The 19,031-nt window shown below is 35.3% G+C and overlaps 1 protein-coding gene across 1 annotated transcript in view; it reads right to left on the bottom strand.

Moving 5' to 3' along the window:
* The window catches only part of LOC117793674 (protein sidekick), a 104,842-nt gene that overhangs the window by 10,633 nt on the left and 75,178 nt on the right, over window positions 1-19,031 (bottom strand). Inside the window, exons 5-9 of the mRNA XM_034634062.1 lie at window positions 15,638-16,391; window positions 15,085-15,221; window positions 14,097-14,282; window positions 3,406-3,525; window positions 2,953-3,108 (exon numbers count right to left, since the gene is read on the bottom strand). Of these exons, the coding sequence (XP_034489953.1) occupies window positions 2,953-3,108; window positions 3,406-3,525; window positions 14,097-14,282; window positions 15,085-15,221; window positions 15,638-16,391 (1,353 nt within the window). The remainder of the gene's footprint in view (window positions 1-2,952; window positions 3,109-3,405; window positions 3,526-14,096; window positions 14,283-15,084; window positions 15,222-15,637; window positions 16,392-19,031) is intronic.

Raw genomic sequence — 19,031 nt, 5'->3', positions numbered from 1 at the left:
TAATTCGCCATAACTGCTGTTCTACTTTTCCAATCTTAATGCGATTCAGTGGGATAATAATAATAATATATAACAGTGATTGCGGGGGCGTGGCTTGAATTTGTAACAAACTGGATCTGCGTGGAGCATTTAGAAATCTGTGTGCCAAATTTGGTTACTCTAGCTCTTATAGTCTCTGAGATCCTTGTGTTTTTAAAGTCGGACGGACGGTTTTTCGCGATTGGCGGAGGTGGAAGGGGCCGTAACAAAAATGTAAAACAAACTTGACCTGCTCCAGCGCCTTTGGAGTCTGTGTGTTGATGCTGATCAGGAATATATATACTTTATAAGGTCGGAGATGCCTCCTTCTCCCTGTTACATTCATTCCAATAAACACAATATACCCTTTTATTTATTTTTTAAGTCTCTTCAATCTATAGCATGTAAATTAAGAACTACTTCTGTAGATTCCTATATTCGAGTACCATTTTTTGAGCCAAAAAACAATCAATACCAAGCGTAATTTTAAAATAATCATTAATTTAAATTAATTGTGACAATTTAAAGGTTTTTATTTAAAAAAATTTAGTTAAGATTGAAATTTAGGTAGTCCTGCATAAAACCATATCCTTTATTTAGGTATCTAAAAATTTTCCAGTGCATAGAAGGACATAAATAAAAAACAAAAAGATAACATCTTATAGTTGTAAACAGAGTATTTTAAAATCGAGCACACTCGACTGCAGCATTATAGACGTGTTATTTTATAGACTTATTTTCTGCGGCTTTTCAGTCACTTGGCCCGCGCCATGCATCAAAAGTTCAACGCGCTCCACCAGACTGACTTTGTTGAAAGAGTCCGCAGTTTCCACATACAGATACAGGTCCAGTTCGAGGTCTGTGTGGAATGGGGGGAATGACCATAGCTCTGACTATGACTATGACTATGACTCTGAATATGACTATGACTATGTTGTGGGCATGTTGAGCCTTTGGCTTTTTGGTTTGCTGAATGGAGACTCGTTTGCATATAGTGCACATATTTTTGATTACCTTTTCTCATGCGCCACGTTTTATGCAACACAAAATAGAAAAACAGAATAGCCCACACACACACACACACACAAACACACACAGGCACGCAGGGTCACTCATACACACACACACACACAAATGTATATACCTTAACTGCGGCGCTTTTGCCAATTAGCCAACATTGATGCGGCTTTTAAGCGTGCTTGAGCCTTGACTCAACAAAAAAAAAAATATATATATATAAAAATTACAGAAATAATAAAAAATATATGAAAATTTAATGCATTTAATACAATAATGCTCAAGCTGATGTAATTGTTATTTTAAAATTTTTGTTGTTGGTTTTGCAACAATGTGCTTTTAGTTGATGTGTTGGCTGATTGCTTGTTGCAACGTTGGAGCTGTGGCAGTGGAAACGTTGCAGTGGCATTTGTGGTTTTGTCACAGCATAAACAACATCATTATCATTGTCATTGCTACCTGTTTGTTGTCATATATATTTCATATGACATTGCTATGGGTGTGCTTCTCTTTCCACCCTTTGGAACGGCTGGTGGTGAGGCATCACCCAGTTCAAGCCCCGTGGTTCCTCACTAGTAGACAACTAAGTCGTTAGGTTCAAGTAATGTAGTGGGTGATAGGCACACAAACAATTTGATTTCGCACGTTTTGCTAGGCGCATTTTATCTTATTTATTTTATCAGATTTGTATATTTAAATTAAAAGTTAAAAACTAACAATTCAAGCAATTGCAGAAAAAAAGGGTTTAAATTCAAAATATTATTCAGTTAAATGTTTCACATTGCTTAAATACAAATTCAAACTGAAAGCATTTCTTGAAGAAGTAAAAATGTATTTCCATAAATAAATAAAAAGAATACTAGGTTATTGTGCTAGTCAATAAAATTAAACTAAAAAATAAAATTAAAAAATTCGATATGTTTTTTTAACTTTTAGCATTTTTCTTTAATAAAAAAAAAAACAAGCTAGAAATCAGGAAGTGTCAATTTCACCAATTGCATTAGAAATATTTAATTGGTAAATATATGACCATTTGAAAATTCTGGCAATGGGATCGATAAATCAGTCAACTTGTATCCCAAAACAAAAGCATGAAAGAGAGCAAGTTAATTATCATAATACAATTAAAAATAATTGTCAATTAAGTGGCCCTTAATCGATTTCGATTGTGGCAAATTGTCATGAATAAACAAATATTCACAAAGTGGTTTGTCATGCGATTTTCTTTAAGAGTGAGACAGTAACGTTAAAAATGTTACTGCCAGGGTAATAAGGAGTTTCTTTCTGTCAATAAATATTTGTATAAATAACGATAAGCATAACATAACTTTATCATTATTGAATATAATAATATTGGATTGTAATTAGTTATTGAGGTAACTAAATAAATAAGCGAGAAGCTTAGCAAGAAGCTCTCATGATAATTTTTTTATTCTTATCTTATTTGTTTTTCAATTCGTATGTAATGTAAAGTTAAGAAAGCAATAGCTAAGCAAAAAAAAAAAAAAAGAACTACTTCTCTATAAGGATGCGTTATGATGTGTTTGTGAAAAGGAAAAAGTTACAATAGCAACATAACTTCTCCCAACAACGTCTTTATTCTTCTTCGTTAGGAAAACAAGAACAATAGCAACTTTTCTCTTATGCTTCTCCTATCATATTTTTATTATATTTTTGGTGTTTTCATCTGCATTACAATCATTTTCAATTTGTAAATTAAATTTGTGCATGCTTATATCATAAATTGTACGTATATTAAACATCAAGCATTCATCTGTTGGCCATGTTAATAGTTAGCAGTTAACGTTCTGCTATCAATATTCAAGTTCAAGCAACTAAACTAGTCTAAGATGGTATTCGCTGCGTAGTTGGTGAGCATTTCTTGGTTAGGGGAATTAAACGGTGCTGATTACTTACCTAGTACACCCAGAAAGGCCTCGCCCTTGACCGAGCCCGCTTCGTTGGCCCGTACACAGATGTAGAGACCGGCATCGGAGGACCTTATGTTCGAGATGAGTAAATCACCCGACTCGAGGATCTGAACTCGACTCGATATTTCAACCAGTTGGGTTTCTAATCATTTTTATTTTTGTGTGTTTTTTTTTTTTTTTTTTTTTTTTTTTGATCATCCAGCAAGCAGTTTTTTAGCGCGTTGGTTGCAGGAGTTACGGTTAGCAAGATTTATTTGTTGGGTTAGCATATACATAAAGAACATAGAAGAGATAACAACAAGATTAGCATTAGATAATCCACAAGTCGATAGAGAGCTTTCAACATTACATGCAACAATATTTAATATTCAATATTACTGCACTTTCATTTTATTATTTGTTATTATAGTTTTTCTGTTGTTGCTTTTGTTGTACTTACCGTTATAGATCCATGTAATATTTGGATTGGGGGCGCCCACGGCACGACATGATATAGTCGCATCTTTGCCATCCAATGCGGTTACATTCTGTGGCGGATGTTCCATCACCGGGGCCGAGGCTGTGGAATGATCAAATGTGGAGTATTTAGCAAATTGAAGAACCGCCAATTGATTTACATAGGGGTGAAAGTGTCAAATACATACAGACATACATATACGAGTACATGCAAAAGCACATACAAATACAGAGTATTTGCACATGTATTCAAGTCAAAGATAAATATAATCTTGGCTGTGTTCACAGCTGTACAAGTGTGTGTAAAACGGTGTGTGGCTATGAGTGTGTCAATATTTGTGTATGTGCCTCTGTGTGTGTGTGCGTGTGTGTGCGTAGGCTGCGCCTAGTTGCGTACAAAGTGCTGCTGGGTGTTGATATAAATTGAGTTATTGTTGCTGCATGCAACAGTGTGGCAATACTATAAATTATGTACTGTGATACACTTTACTTTAAAAAGTGCATAATCTACATGCAAAAAATATATTTTTATATTCTTAAATAAATATGCTTAGTATTTTATTTGATTTTGACAACTGTTTTAAAATGTATGTTCTAATTTGTTTCAATATTTATCAACTTTAACATATTTTTCCTATTACTTTTCGATAAATTTAATTCAATTTTTAAGACTTTATAATTTTTATATTGTATAAGGTTTTGTTGCATTTTTACATTTTTTTTAAGTATTTTCTCTCTGTATTATAACTATAAATTCGCTCAATATTTAAACTGTTTTTATTGTAATTGAACTAAATTTGAAAATAAATTAAGTTTTAAAGATTCGTTTATATTTAATCATTGGCTTATAAGTGTTCAAATCTAAAATTATACACAGAGACGAATAGCTGAAATGATATGTTTCTTTTTTAATTTGAACCAAACAAAATGCTTATTTAATTTCATCGTTTTAGTTCAGCTTTTAAAATTTTCCAAACTATAGTGAATTTCTCAATTACTGAAAACTGTTATTAATTTCCAAAAATTAATGTGAATATTTCCCATACTGTAAATGTAAATTTAATATAAAACAATTACTTTTATGTGTAAGTAATCAACGAAATGAAAATGAAATTATTGCAATGCATTGATTTGGAATGTTTCTATGTCAAATTTTTTAATTAAATGAAATTCCTGAAAATTCCTAAGTTCAATTGACTACAAATGCAATATTAAATTAGTCAAGGGAATATATACTACGATATACGCCTACGATTCCAGCTGGAACCACGCACATTGCCTGCGATGCGATTAATGCCCATAATTTATTAAGTGGCACTGTCGTTCGCCAATTTCTTTCACATTTTTTTCTCGCTATTTTTGTACATTGTTATTGCCAAATGCCACGCGGCAGGTAGCACCGTGCTGTTGTTGTCGTTGGCGTTGTTGTTGTTGTTAATGTTCATGTGGCGAGAGCTTGAACAATCGCAGCAAAAGTAATAATGTAATAATTTCATATGATGAAGCATTCATTTTAACTCCGCTTATGTAAATAAGTGCATAAAATTACAATAAAAATGTCTGTGTTTTTTTACATTAAGATATTAAGTGCTCTCACTCTCTGTCAGTGTATAAGTTGCGTGTGTGCGTGCAGTTGCAGTTCCAAACACACACACACACACACACAGATAAAAGTAGGCAACCGTTATGCAGTTGACAAGTAGAATTGTTGAAAAATAAAGAAGAGCTCACGGCGGGAGGATGGTTAAAAGTATTTATTTAAAATGCATAAGTAAAAGTGCAATAATCGTGAGTGCTCGACAGGCAGATGCGCTGTAAAGTTTAACTAAAGTAAAGTCAGTATCATATTAGCTCTATCGCAGTTTCTGTATGTTGATTGAAGATTATTAACATCTATGGATATCATGTAAATTAAATTTTAAGTAAATTTAGTATAATGACCATTTATTGTCTGATCTGCCCTCTATTTGACAAGTGAATGCCCTGTAAGCTTAACCAAGGTAAGCTCTTGCAAGTTCCCACTTAATTCCGGACTTCCATCAAATTATTCATAATGATTGTCAAAAATTCAGAATCGTCAAGTGGATACCATATAAATAAAACTGATTTTCATTAATTTTTGAAAATCCCGCCAATATCTTTTAATCTGAATAGAAAAAAAAATTATTAAAATATAAACAGAGATTTGATTTCTGACCATTCATGGTCTTCAAAATTTGGCCCCTATTTATTTTATTGTTGCAGGGTATTACTGAATATATGTGTGTTTTAAGCCAGTTGATATTTAAAAAAAATAAGCGAACATGCTGGTTAACTGTCAAGTGTGTGTAGCTGAGAGAAAGAGAGAGTGGGAAAGACTCTTGCTCTCGGACAATGGGTGAAATACAGGAAGGATAGTTGAGGACACATCTTTAAATCGGTTTAACATAAAAGCTGGAATAACTTAAGTAGCCTTAAGTGCGCTTTCAGTTAAGTACAACACTGACCAAGTGAATCCAGGCAAAATAATAAATATGTAATTATGTTTAATCAAGCTATCAATATATGATGCACGTGACTTGTTAAAATGATACGGGACAAATTTCGTCATGAAGGCAATAGTCGATTTCAGTCGAAATTTATTTACACACAGACTTAATAGTTTTAATTAATTATGAAATAAATTGATGGAAATTAATTCTTGGGGCTCGGAAAAATGGTCAGAAAAATTAAATCTCTGACATTTAAGAAACGTCGACATTTCGTTCGAGATTTATGTATTCGATTGGATTAACATTTAAAATTTGTAATACATATTACTTATGATTATGTTGAGCACATTAAATAATGGTAAATAATTTAATTTTTTGAATAAATCATGAACTTGAACTTTAATTTTGCCACTCACTTTGAGCTTAAACTTGGAAGAAATAATGCGATAATGCAGAAAACATAATGAATATTGTGGAAGCATGATAATGTTGGTTTGACATGTAAATGGTTAACATAGCCTTAAACCGCAAATCGTTGGTTGATCGATCAACTAACAAAGTATTACCAACTTAGAACTGTAGTTGTTGTTGTTGCTGTTGTTGCTGCTTTAGAGGCAATCGAGGGCAGAGGTCACCGAGTTAATGATGGGACTGTGAAGGTTTTTAACGTTAACGTGTTAAAAGTGCTTAAGCGGGCAACACGGCATGGCAAATGGCAAATGGCAAATGTGAAATGGCAAAGGGCATTGCCCCAACCCTAGATCTGAGCTACCCCTGGGGTCTCCCTAGGTGCTCCTACCCCCGCTCCAAGGTTCCTTTGTAGGTCTCCCTTAGGTCCGTCTTTATGGTTTGCACGCAAGGAGCATATTAAAGAAACGTGTGCTAAAAGAAAAATTGTAGCAAAGTTTTTTAAGTGCGCCGAAGAAATTGAGTGAACGAGGAATGAAAGGGGAAGAGAGAGAGAGAGAGAGCGGGAGAGGGAGAGAGGGGAAGCTGCTTAAATTGTATCGACTTCTGCACCGACATTAATGCATAAAAGGGGCGATGATAAATTTGTCATGAATGCCACAAAACTGACAATTCTCGGGTGCGATTTATGCGCTGTGCAACGTGGCGTATGCGCAATGTGCCACCAATGCCATACACAGTTGCTGCACTGCCATTGTTTCTGTTGTTGTTGTTGCTGTTGTCGTTGTTGCCGTAATTAATTTCAAGCTGACCCAATAAAGAGTCCGCCTCAAGTTAAAGCCGTAATAATAAAGCGCTAGCCGGGGAATGCCGTGCACCGGCGATAATTGCCATTACGCGATTGTGAGAAGGCAACCCCCCACCATCCAAAGGGTGGTGTTGAAGTTGGAAATTGATGGGAGTACCGCAGCATAACATTTGCATGAAAGCTGTAGTCCTTCTTCTTTAACTTCTTTTACAATTGCCACACTCTTTGCACAAACTGTGGAAAATCTACGACTTTGTTTTTTCCCTTCCTCCGTATTGCATGTTTTGTCCTTTAATCGTAGGGTATTTCAATGACTGTAAAATACTTCTTGACAGAGGATGGCAATAAAGCCGTTTAAGTAAACATTATATGACAATAAAAATTCAAAATAAAACTCCGTTCTTGTGGAGCGAAACTATTAGCACAGGAGTGGAAACAAAGCACACATGTGCTTAAATAAGGAAATAAATTGCCCTTACGTGTAACTTTTAAGTATTTGAAAAAATGTTTAATGAAGGTTTTTTCTCTTTTTAAAAGTCAAAATGTTATAGTCGCCATACATTTTTAAGTTTTTAATCTTTAGAAAAGACAATGATTATAAAAAACAAAAACAAATTATTTTGGATGAACAAATGTTTAATTATACTTATTTAATTTCCAATCGATCAAGTTTGAACATGTATGCAAAGATTCTTTTAAGAAAACTTTATTAAATAAAATATTTCAGGGCCGGAAAATTTGTGTAAATATGAGAGAGAAAAAAACTTTTCTTAAACGCAATTTTATTAAAAATAATGTATTTAAAAAGTGTATTCACATTCTAATAGAATCTTAAAAGAGTTTATTGCATTAATGTGCTTTCGCATGAAGGAATTAGGCTGAAGGGGTTGCGGGGTTAATCTGCCAATCAAACTTAAAATTAATCCACAGGATGCTTCACAAATGTCTGATTGTTCCTCGCAACAGAGTTCCACTTATGCTTAAGATTTGTGCGCACCAGGTGGCGCCACCTGTTGTTGGCATGAGAGCAAAAAGCGGATATACACAGCTGTGTGCAGGTGTGTGTACGTGTGTGTGCGTGTGGATGTTTTTGTTGTGTGGGCTAAACACAAACTGATTGCATGACTACTACATTGAAATGTCTGTGTGTGCTCAGGCTGTCAAGTGCCGGAACATGCAACCACACCCCTACGCCTATACGCCCATACGCCCATACGCTTGTCTTTATAACTCTTCATTAATACGTTAGTTGCAGTTGTTGTTGTTGTTGTTATTATTGTGGTACAAACAGTACAGTGAAGAGGCTTTACAAATGCCAGGAAGCGGCGATTAAAATCACTTTGCAATTCGGGGAAAATTAGGAAATTATGTTACTCGAGCAACTCAAGCAACCGGAAAATGCGCACAACAACAGCAAAAAGGAGATAAAGTGGCAGATAAACGTTGTACGCCAGGTGCAAGCCAAAAACTCAAGATTTAAGCCAACAACAAGAACATGTTGAAAAAAAAGCAAGTGAACAAGCGAAATATGCAAAAGTTTGCCAACGAAGGCGGTGCAATTAAAATGCAGACAGGCGAAAGTGGAAACAGGAGAAACAAAGAGTAAAGGGAGAAAGAAAAGACAGAAAAAAGACAGAAAGAGAGAGGGAGAGAGAGGGAGAAAGAGAGAAACACTCGAGGTCGCTGCTTAGAGGCGCGAGACTGGAAAATTATTTGAAGCCAACTGCACAGCATCTCACGAGCAAGTTTAGCATCCATCCGTGGCCACTTTTCACTTGCCACTTGTTGCACACACAACCCACACAACCGAAATGCAAAACAAAAAAGGAAATGTAATCATGAGCTCGCCGAAGATTTGATACACTGTATTTAATTTTCGATATATAAATTTCGGATATATAAGAAATCACCAGTTGCATATTTTGTGAGATTTGTTAAGATATCTCAATAATAACAACATTGTTCACCATTCTGAGGATAGTTTATTCACCGATCGTTTCTATGGCAGCTTTATAATGCAGTGGACCGATTTAAGGATTTTATAAAACAACAATCATGTTTTTAAGGAAACTATATGTTATAGTGATCCGATTTCTGCAGCAAAATTACAGTTGTATATTAAGTTTTACCATCATAGCTTTAAAACTGAGATACCAATGTATATACTTCATGGGATCTTTCACTTGTCCTATAATGCAATACAAATAACGCGAAAATATTATAGTACCCTCTGCAAGGGAAGAGTGAAATGAATGGCCAAATTAAAGGGCAGCAGCACAACAGAAAAAACAAAAATGTAAATAAAAACAGGGAAACTAAAAAGTGAAGCGGCCTTGAAGCGGCTTTGAAAAAAACCGAGAAGGTTGTACTAAAGCGATGCTGAGTGCTCATAGATCGGATAAGTTGAAAATATGTTAAAAAGACAGAAGGCAAAGCGTTAAAAATTCACAAAAAAGGAGAAAAATTATAAGAAAATGCGTGAAAGAAATAAATAATTGGAATAAAGTGGGCATAAATTAGACGGCAAGTTACCGACATTTTAAACGCTGTAAGGTCGCAATAACTAAAGTTAGAACTAATTCAATAACTTGTTTACGTTCGCTTTACATTGATTGAGGTCAACTTAAAAAAATGATATTCACATTATATTATTTTTGTTTTTTTTTGTAAGCAAAATTTAGAGAAATTTTTAAATCTTTCGCAATTAATGTTGGATTGTTTTAGGTTAATGGAGTGGTGTAAATCGATGTTATATGTTTAATAAAACTGTGAACTAGTTGAATTTAATTTGATTTCAAATCATTAATAGATTATGTGAACTTCAATTCCGTTTTTACATGGCAAAGAAACACTGAAAATATGCATAACTTTTGTGATGTTTCTTCGGTTATTCAGCGTAAATAAGATATAAAACCACAAGGCAATAGTTTAGTTTGCTTTGAGCCAACTAAATAGCAGATAAGCCGCTAATAAAATACACAATAGAAGAGGTCAACGAATGGCTAATAATGGCTAATAAGGTCCAAGACTTGGCCGTCAAATTGTCCACGCCAAAGAAGCTTTAGTTGTGGTGGCAGAGAGCGTGTCACAGCCATTGTGGAATGCAACACTGCGAAATTTTGTAAAAGAGACACAATTGGAAAATAAGTCTAAGCCCTGGCTTAATCCAAATGGAGAAAAATGGTGCGTTCTTACTCAGCGCGACGAGTCAAACAAATTGACTGAAATTTTACCCAGGACATAAAATGAAATGAGGCGCAACGTCAACAACTGCGTTGAAGAGTAGGAGAAAGTCATTTGCAACACACAGACAGAGATGGAAGGTACTCTACCCGACAGTAGGGTGGTACTAGGATGGCATTAGGGTAGCGCTATAAAGTAACTGAGCTGTTTCTCAAGCCAAAGTCGCTAAAGTTAACTGGGTAAAGTTTTTCAATAAACCAACGCCCGTTGCCGCAGCACGAGGACAAAATCTTTTAACTAGTTTAATTCGATGAAGTGCAGCAGCGGTTTAGGGTAGATAGCAGAGGGTACAAAATTCTCCATCCAGTGAAATAGCGGGCGAGACAGAGAACAACAGGGAGCAAGGGGATACTGCAGCTAAAGCATAACTCAACTCAACAAATATGCATCGAAATTTCCAATTTACATGGCAAGTGGTCGACAGCTCCACAGACTGCCCATAAAAATATACGAAAAATATATTTTGAAATACCAACAACAAGGGAAGAGAGACGAGTGTGTAGATAGAGGAAGGCGGAGAGTGATAGAAAGAGAGAGGGTAAGCCGACAGTTATTCAACTTTTTAAAGAGCCATCAAAAGAAACAACAACTTGAACAACAAGTATTTGTCTCGCTTCCTCTCTTTTACTCTATCTATGTTTCTCTTTCTATCATTCTGCATCATCATTTGTGTAAAATGTTTTGAGACAAGCAGTGCAAGAAATTGCGTTCTGACCATCTGTTCAACTGTCTTTCTGTGAACCAGGCTTAAACAAATAATATGAATGTTGATGTCGACGTCGACGTCGACGGCGCTGTTGACGCCGGCAGCGTTTTTGTGACTGCAACTGCAACTGAACTTTTGTCAAATATTTAATCGGCCAACAAAATTCCTTCTTTTTTTTAAAAAAGTTACCCTTAGCATTGCATAATTGTTTAGTTGTCACTCGCAACTTGTAACTGGCAACTGGCAAATAATGTAGCATACATTTTTGGGCCCACCCAGTTGCGAATTTGGACATGACAAAAGCATGAATTTGTCATGCTATACAGTTCAAAACATAACAATATCTTCAAGTTAACTGTCTTTATTTATAATCTAACTTTTAACTGTATTTATCTCTAAAGAATTTCTAAAAAAAAATTAAGTTGTCTTGTATATTACTTAAAGAAAATACTTTTTTAGCTTTATACTTTACATACAAGTTGAAATTACACATTTATTTACCAATTATGCATGCTGATAGCATGAAAAAAGAAGAAAGCATTTCAGGCATAACTGACATCTTAAAATTGGTATGTTGTTGCATTTATTTTTAAAACTATTATTAAAGTTTTAAGGAGATTTATTTGGAATTTGAAGATAAACAAGTTAACGTGTTATAGTATAAGCATGAAAATGGAAGGGAACTTTTCACATAAAGAACAATTTTTATTAATTATACTATCCAATTTGATTTGTAGATATACATAAAGACAACTAATATCACTTTTGTATTCAAATTGTATTTTCACAAACATTAAGAATGCTTGAAAAGAGAAGATAACTTCTTATAGCTTGAAAATTTTTAATTACAAAAGGTTTTTCTATGGTTTTTTTGGATTTTCTATAAATAAAATAAACGGCTTCAATAATTTGGGTTGAAGGTATATTTTTGCATGACCATTGAAGAAATTTCCAGCGGGTTTCCACATTCCTACAGACAATGTCTGTCACTGTCTCTTTCTCTCTAACTGTGCATGTGAGCGAGAGTGTGTGTGTGATAGTTCATCGCATTTCCTTTAGCTGTCTTCATTTTCACATTATTAAATTCATTAAAATGCGAAATTGTCCCACAGCAAGTCCAAATTTAATACATATACAAATGTTGTAGGTGTCTGTCAGTGTGTCAGTGTGTGTGTGTGTGTGTGTGTGTGTGTGTGTGTGTGTGTGTGCCACAAGTTTGTTGCAGGCGCTCTTCTTATAGGATGAAGATGAAGTCGTGGCACTTAACGGTACTTGGGTGTCAGGAGAAAGCTCGTCAAGAGTCTCAACATTCTTGCCATGAATATGCATGCCACGACGACGGAAAAGATGATAACGATAATGATGATGGGGATAATGATAACAATAATAATTATTATTATTACTAGAATATGTACTAATAATAACAATAACAATGCATCTTTATGGCATACTTGAGACCCAGAGAGTGCATCAATTATTTGCCGAGGCTAAAAACAAGTCCAAGCAGTTTCCATATTGCCTTGACCAAATTCCGACAGACTAATTGACTTTGCATTCTTGCTTTAAAATTTATGACAATTTAATATTAACAAATTCAGATTGGCAACATAAAACAGAGACAGATGCAGAGATAAAAATGATAGAGTGAGAGAGAGAGAAGGGAGAGAGAGAGAACACGCTCTACAAATTGTTGTGGAATTGTTAAACAAGTGGACTCTCGCAAATTTTCAACTATTCAAGTATTTGTTTTTAATAATTTGCAATAAATATTATTTGTTTGTTTCAGCATCCACTTCGCTTCAATGCAAGAATATTGTCTGTCGCATCCTTTTAGGCTCTTAAAAAAATAAACAAAACACAATACTTGTGGAATAAAACTATGCAAAATGTGCCGAAGTTGAAATGTCCCAAAACTATGACATTATTATTGTGGGATTCTGCTCAAATTTCTAGCAGGACATAAATTAAAATCAATGTTGTCTCAATTACCTATAAAGTTTTCAACCTCATCAAGAATCTGTACTCAGAGTGAACACCCTGTTTTTTTCAATATTCATAGGTTTGAACACAGACATTCGATAATAAAATATAAATATTTATTACACAATATGAACATGCTCCACATATAAGAGTAATATTAATTTTTAAAAACTTATTTGTCGTACAAAATATTTTAACAATTTGATTGTATTTGCTGTTCTACAATATATTTTTAAAGAAAAGAACTCATCTCCTTTTAATGGATTACAAAATTCATTACATAACCACTGTAAAGGGTATATAATAATAAAAGGTATTCAGCTTATACTTTTGATTCACAAAATTTGACTCCAAAAAGTATGCTGTGGAAATTAAAACTGATTTGTAGACGAAATTGAGAATACAAACAAATTGTTTAATAGTTTAAGCAATTAAATACAGATTTGAACAAAACTTTCATTTCAATTGTTTTTAATACTAAATAATTTAGTTTATTTTAATGATGTACAATGTGTAATAGTAAAGTCACATATAATAAACACACACAAATACTGTGTGGCTCACTGAAGCAACTAACTAAGTGAGTAACTAACTACGTGCAACTACCAACAACAACAAAAATAACAACTTCAGCAACTACAAACAATGATGATAAATTCTAGCACATAATGAAGCAATAAAAACTAGTCATAAACAGCAACAAATTGCCACATTTACGTCGCATTTAAAACAGTTGAGAGGCAAGTGGCAAGTTGCTAGTGGAGTTCGAGGGTGGGTGGTGAGGGGGAAGAGGAATAGGGGGTGCTGTGTGAAGTGCTGATGATGAATAAGCGAGTCGAGTGCAAGTGTATGAAAAACGAGTGCAGTTTCAAATGCCACTCATGCAAGTCAAGTGCATCATGCGTGCGGTGGCAAAAAGTATTTAATAGTCATAACTATAACAATAACAATAGCAACAACAATTGTATAATTGCCAGTGTAATTGAAAGTGTTAAGTTAGGTGCATGTTGCAAAGTTGTTATTGCTATTTTATTTAGCTATTTATTTTTTGCCCATACCAAAGCGAAATTCCTTGCGTTTATAGACCGTGCCCATGCCCTGGCCGGGTTGCATGCCCGTTCTCGAGCCCGATTGCGAGCCCGTACCAGATCCCGATCCCGATCCCGATCCCATGCCGACATGCGATGCTCTCACCCGCAAGATGCGCGGTTGCGCCAAACGCTTCACGCGCGGCTGCAGCGAAGCTGCCGCTTCAGTTGTTGCTGCTTTTCGTGTGAGTTCTTATGTTTTTTTTTTGTTTTTTTTATGGGAGATTTGTGATTTGGAAATGGGACACACATGGGTTTAATACAACAACAAATTAGCATGAAATATTCGGGGGAGTGAGAGAGAGGGTGAGAGCGATTTTAGTATGCATTCACGAAGGTTAACTGATAAGTCAGTAGGAAAAAGCTATTTTTTTTAAATCGTTTATAATTTTGATGCACAGTTTGATTACATTGTTTAATTTTGTCCCGAAGTATCAAAATTAACAATTTTATTAATAAATTATTAAATTAAAGATTAAAGAAAACGACTTGATTGTAAGGCTACTTAGTTTTATTCTTTTAAGTTGATTTTCATTTTCGAAACCGGTTCTGTTTATCAATGTAGTTAATATAAGAAAATTGTGTGCATTTAACTGTCTGAACTTAGTCCTTTGTGGTTATAATCTATTTTTCAATATATAATAAAACTTAATATACCCGTATAGGCTATTAAAATAGTAGCTTACTAAAATGTAAGATAGTCTCGAAAAATGTTTACTTTAAGTAACTTGACTTTTTGGATAGCATAAACTGTTCGTTTTCTATTTGCATTCAAAAAAAGTTGCGATTTCCTACTTAAATTAATCAGATAACTCTCGTATGTGAGGCGGGCGAGCTTGATTAGGAGCATGTATTAGTTAGTATTTCGCCGAAATCAGTCAGTTTGAATGATCCATACATATATTCGCATTCTCAGTCCATTTTGTTTTCTGTTAACTCACGTAAGCGATATAAATACTTGACTTACTTTTCACTCGTAGCCAGGTGGAGGCGGATTTCTCGCCGGCCTCGTTGCTTGCCAGACACTGAAACATTCCCTCATCGTTGAGCGTCAGTTTTTTAATTATCAGCGTATTATCCGCTTTCAGTTCGTATCTGCAAAAAAGATGTGGCAAGCATAATGATTCATCATTAGTGTGGCATCAACAAGTAATTATCTCTCTCCTTCACATAAACTAATTGCTTTCGATTTTTAGCACACACATATTTTGCGAATTCAGCTTCATTTTAGTTTTTTTGCATAAAAAAATATGCTGAGCTAATTCAGTTGTTCTTCCATGTTGCGATAAATTGACAGATCGGATTTAAAATCAAATGCATTTGAGTAATTTGTCTTATAGAGAACGATTATAATAAATCACACATATCTCGTAGTTATCGTTTTGCAACAATGAAAACTGTGCAATAAGTGATATTTTGAAATAATTTCACTCAGGCAAAAAGAAATGAATTAAATTTTAGTATAATTTAGAATTACTTAAATTGGTGGTTGTAAAACGAGTATAACTTACCCGCCGCTTTGTAGCTGCGTTTCAATCCGCTCCGCATTTCGAAACCATTGTATTTTGGGCATTGGATCACCGCCAACATCGCAGGGCAACGAAACCTGACCACCAAAATCCCCAAAAGTCTCTGCCCGCATTGGATTAGAGAACAGGGGTGGTTCTAGGACAATGACCTGCGCTGTGGCAGTTACTGTCTGATAGCCGCCACTACGTAAACGCACCTGGCAACTATATTCGCCGGCATGTGAGCTATTCGCCTGCTGCAGGACCAGAGTGCGATTCCAGGGATCGTTGAGTGTGTGTGCAATTCCAGCATTTTCCACAGCGATTCCATCCTTCAGCCAAATCATCTCGAGCTCATGCAATGGACGAGCATTCGCAATACACTGCAGTTCGGCAAAGCTTTCGCCACGTTTTAACTTGAGATCCTGCGGTGGCACAATTATCTCGGGTGCCACCTCCACATAGGGATCCCCCGTGACCTTTAAATGAACAAACGCACTCATTTCCTCCTTGCCAAGTTGTGTATTCATTGCCCTCGCTCGATACGCTTTACTATCGTTCTCGTCGGCACTGAGGATGATCAATTGATTGGAATGCGTGATGGCATATTTGATGTCATAGTTTAGAGGTCCCTCCACCGTTTGCCAATCGACGGATGGTTTTGGTATCGAATCAATTACGGGCATATCAAATATCGCCGGATGACCGCTGACAACGGTTAAGCGACCCTCGGTGGTGTTCTCAAAGTTGCCCATATCTAAGAAGAACGAGAGAAAATAAAAATTATGAAAAATAGAAATTAGTTATTAAAATTGAAATATGCGCGGTGTTATTACAATTTAATAGCGCTAGTGACCTAACCCCCTCCAGCCATCTCTCCACTCCGCTCACCTTGTGCCTTCTCTCATGTAGAGTTGAGGCTCAAGTGTCACGCCAGCTAATTGAATCAAGCAACGTCGGCCTGCGGGCAGGCAATTTTCTGAAAACTCCCCCTGCTTCTTCCACCTCCTCCTACTTGACTTTATTCCACTTGGTTGCCCCACTTTGTATGCCCTGAGCCCATTAAAAATGGTCAAATAACGGGTATATTGATATTGTGCAAATGAATGTAACAGGCATCTCGAACCCCATAAAGTACTTATGTTCTTAATCAGTATCTGTATGATCTCAGGGACTATAAGAGCTACATTTGGTATACTGCGTACCATATGCAGATCAAATTTACTTTAATTTTAAAGCGGCACCTTCGCACATATAAAAATACTATCATTAGAAACCAGTAATAAATTTGAAAACTAAACAACTTTTTGTTGGAATGATTATATGCAAACAAAATAATATTATTTTCTGATTTCTTTTTAATTTTATTTAATTTTAAAAATGTTTATTAAACAAGAAATCTACCTTAACCTGTTTTTTAAGGGATGCTGTTCAAGTTTTAATAATTATAATATAATATAAGGATCTGATAGCAGGGTAAACTGTAGTCGTGCCTATTCAATTGCGAACCGTACTTCCAGCTCTAAAGGTTATTAGTTCAGTTTAAGCGCAGCACTCCCACAATTAATTAAGTGCTCAAGACGATGCTCCAAGTCAGACTAGACCCAACATTTCTCACTCCTTGACTCGTCAACATTGCTATTACCATCATCATCATCATCATCATCGTCATCACAAACAACTACTACATCATCATCATTATCATAATGCTCCGAAAAGAAGGTCACAAGCTTGTCGAGAGCTCGATTTATTAGGTTCAAGCAGTTTCGTAATGCGCACACACATGTGACACAGCTCAAGTGTCGCTATCGCGTGGTCTCACTCATTCCCTCATTCCCATTCTCTTTTTCTCTTTCACTTCTCACTAATTGTTTAACACTGTTGTTGTTGCTTTTGTTGTAATTAAGTTCGCATTAAAGAAAAATTAGCAGCTACATCTATCGCCCTAAAAACCAAGTTGTTGTTGTCGTCCTCGTTGTCGGTGCTGTTGCCACTGCTGTGACAGTCGTTTGATTAGCAACGTACCCCCAATTGTCATCTTGCCCTAAGTTGAAAGTTGACACTATTGTCGCACGTAACTTTTGCTGCTCTCGTGTACAGCAAGCTCCGATTACAAATCGCTATCTTTGTGTGCTATTAAGTGGACGCTTCAATCGACGCCACGTTAAATTCTTGTCCCACATGTTTTCCTCTCCCTTCGCCATTTGTCAAGTACTTATTATTCAATTAGTTTAATTAACTGTTTATGCTCCTATAGTATTGCTACAGTTTTCTTCCCAGGTGAATTTTCGGTTTGAGTGTAGAATATATTGATACATATTTGAAGCATGCTTTTCGAAGCAGACGCACATATTGAGATGGGAATAAATAGCATGAAACACAGATATGAAACGCCTTTTGAGGCAGCTATGTCATTAAACGAACGTTGAATTAAAACAGGCACTCAGCAACGGAATTTTTATATTGAACACAACTTTCGCTACGCTGGAGTGAAACATTTGTTTTGCAAAGGAGTGTTGTAATTGAATATTTTTTTTTTATAGGAATCTTTATAAAATTATACTAATACTTGGGGCCTCCGCCCCCTGCTCGCTTCGCTCGCAAAATTGAAACGTGAAAAAGAGGAGCACTTCTAATATTTTTCTAAAATAAACTTCTTTTACGCAAATATATATATACATGCTAAATGACATGATACCTTCTTATACAAATCAGACTACTACGTTTATTCACCGTTTGAGACTTGAGACTTGGCGTGCAAAAGCGAACCTGTGAGCTTGGTTGAGATAACTTAAAAAACAGAAAAGTTTTTCCTACTAAAGCTTAATATGAACCCGATTGTTCCTATGGCAACTATATGATATAGTAACCCGATTTTGATCAAATTTAAAAATATCGAAAAATTTATAAAATTGTTTATAAAATGAAACTATAAAAAAAATTTTTCTCGGTCTAGGTTCGATCTCGCGACCCCGTGCGCGTGAGTCTACGACAACATCCTCTATCTAAGTACTAAGCCCGCTGGCTGACAAAACGCTGCTATATCAAATCAAAATAAACGCGAACTTTGACCTCCATTTTGACGCACTTGCAGGTCGAATTTTCCAAAACGCCGCCTTATCTCCCGACGAAATTATCTTAAGTTTATTGTGGCCAAGTTTTAAGGTCGTATGTCAAGCCGTTTGGCCTGTACAATGGTAAGTCAGTTGGACAAAGAACTTTATATATATATAAGATTTATATATATAGATATAAGATGGATTGTTGAAAATTTACTAAGACTCGAGTTAAATTCAATTAGTTTATGTCAATTAAGAATAAGAACACAATCGACTGAAGTTCGCGTTTATAACCAAGTATTTTTACAACGCAGTTAAATGCACATGTTTTTACATAA

Source organism: Drosophila innubila, chromosome X (assembly GCF_004354385.1).
Source record: "Drosophila innubila isolate TH190305 chromosome X, UK_Dinn_1.0, whole genome shotgun sequence".
Taxonomy (NCBI): domain Eukaryota; kingdom Metazoa; phylum Arthropoda; class Insecta; order Diptera; family Drosophilidae; genus Drosophila; species Drosophila innubila.
Note: the sequence above shows the minus strand (reverse complement) of the source record. Positions and strands in the feature narration are given on the sequence as shown.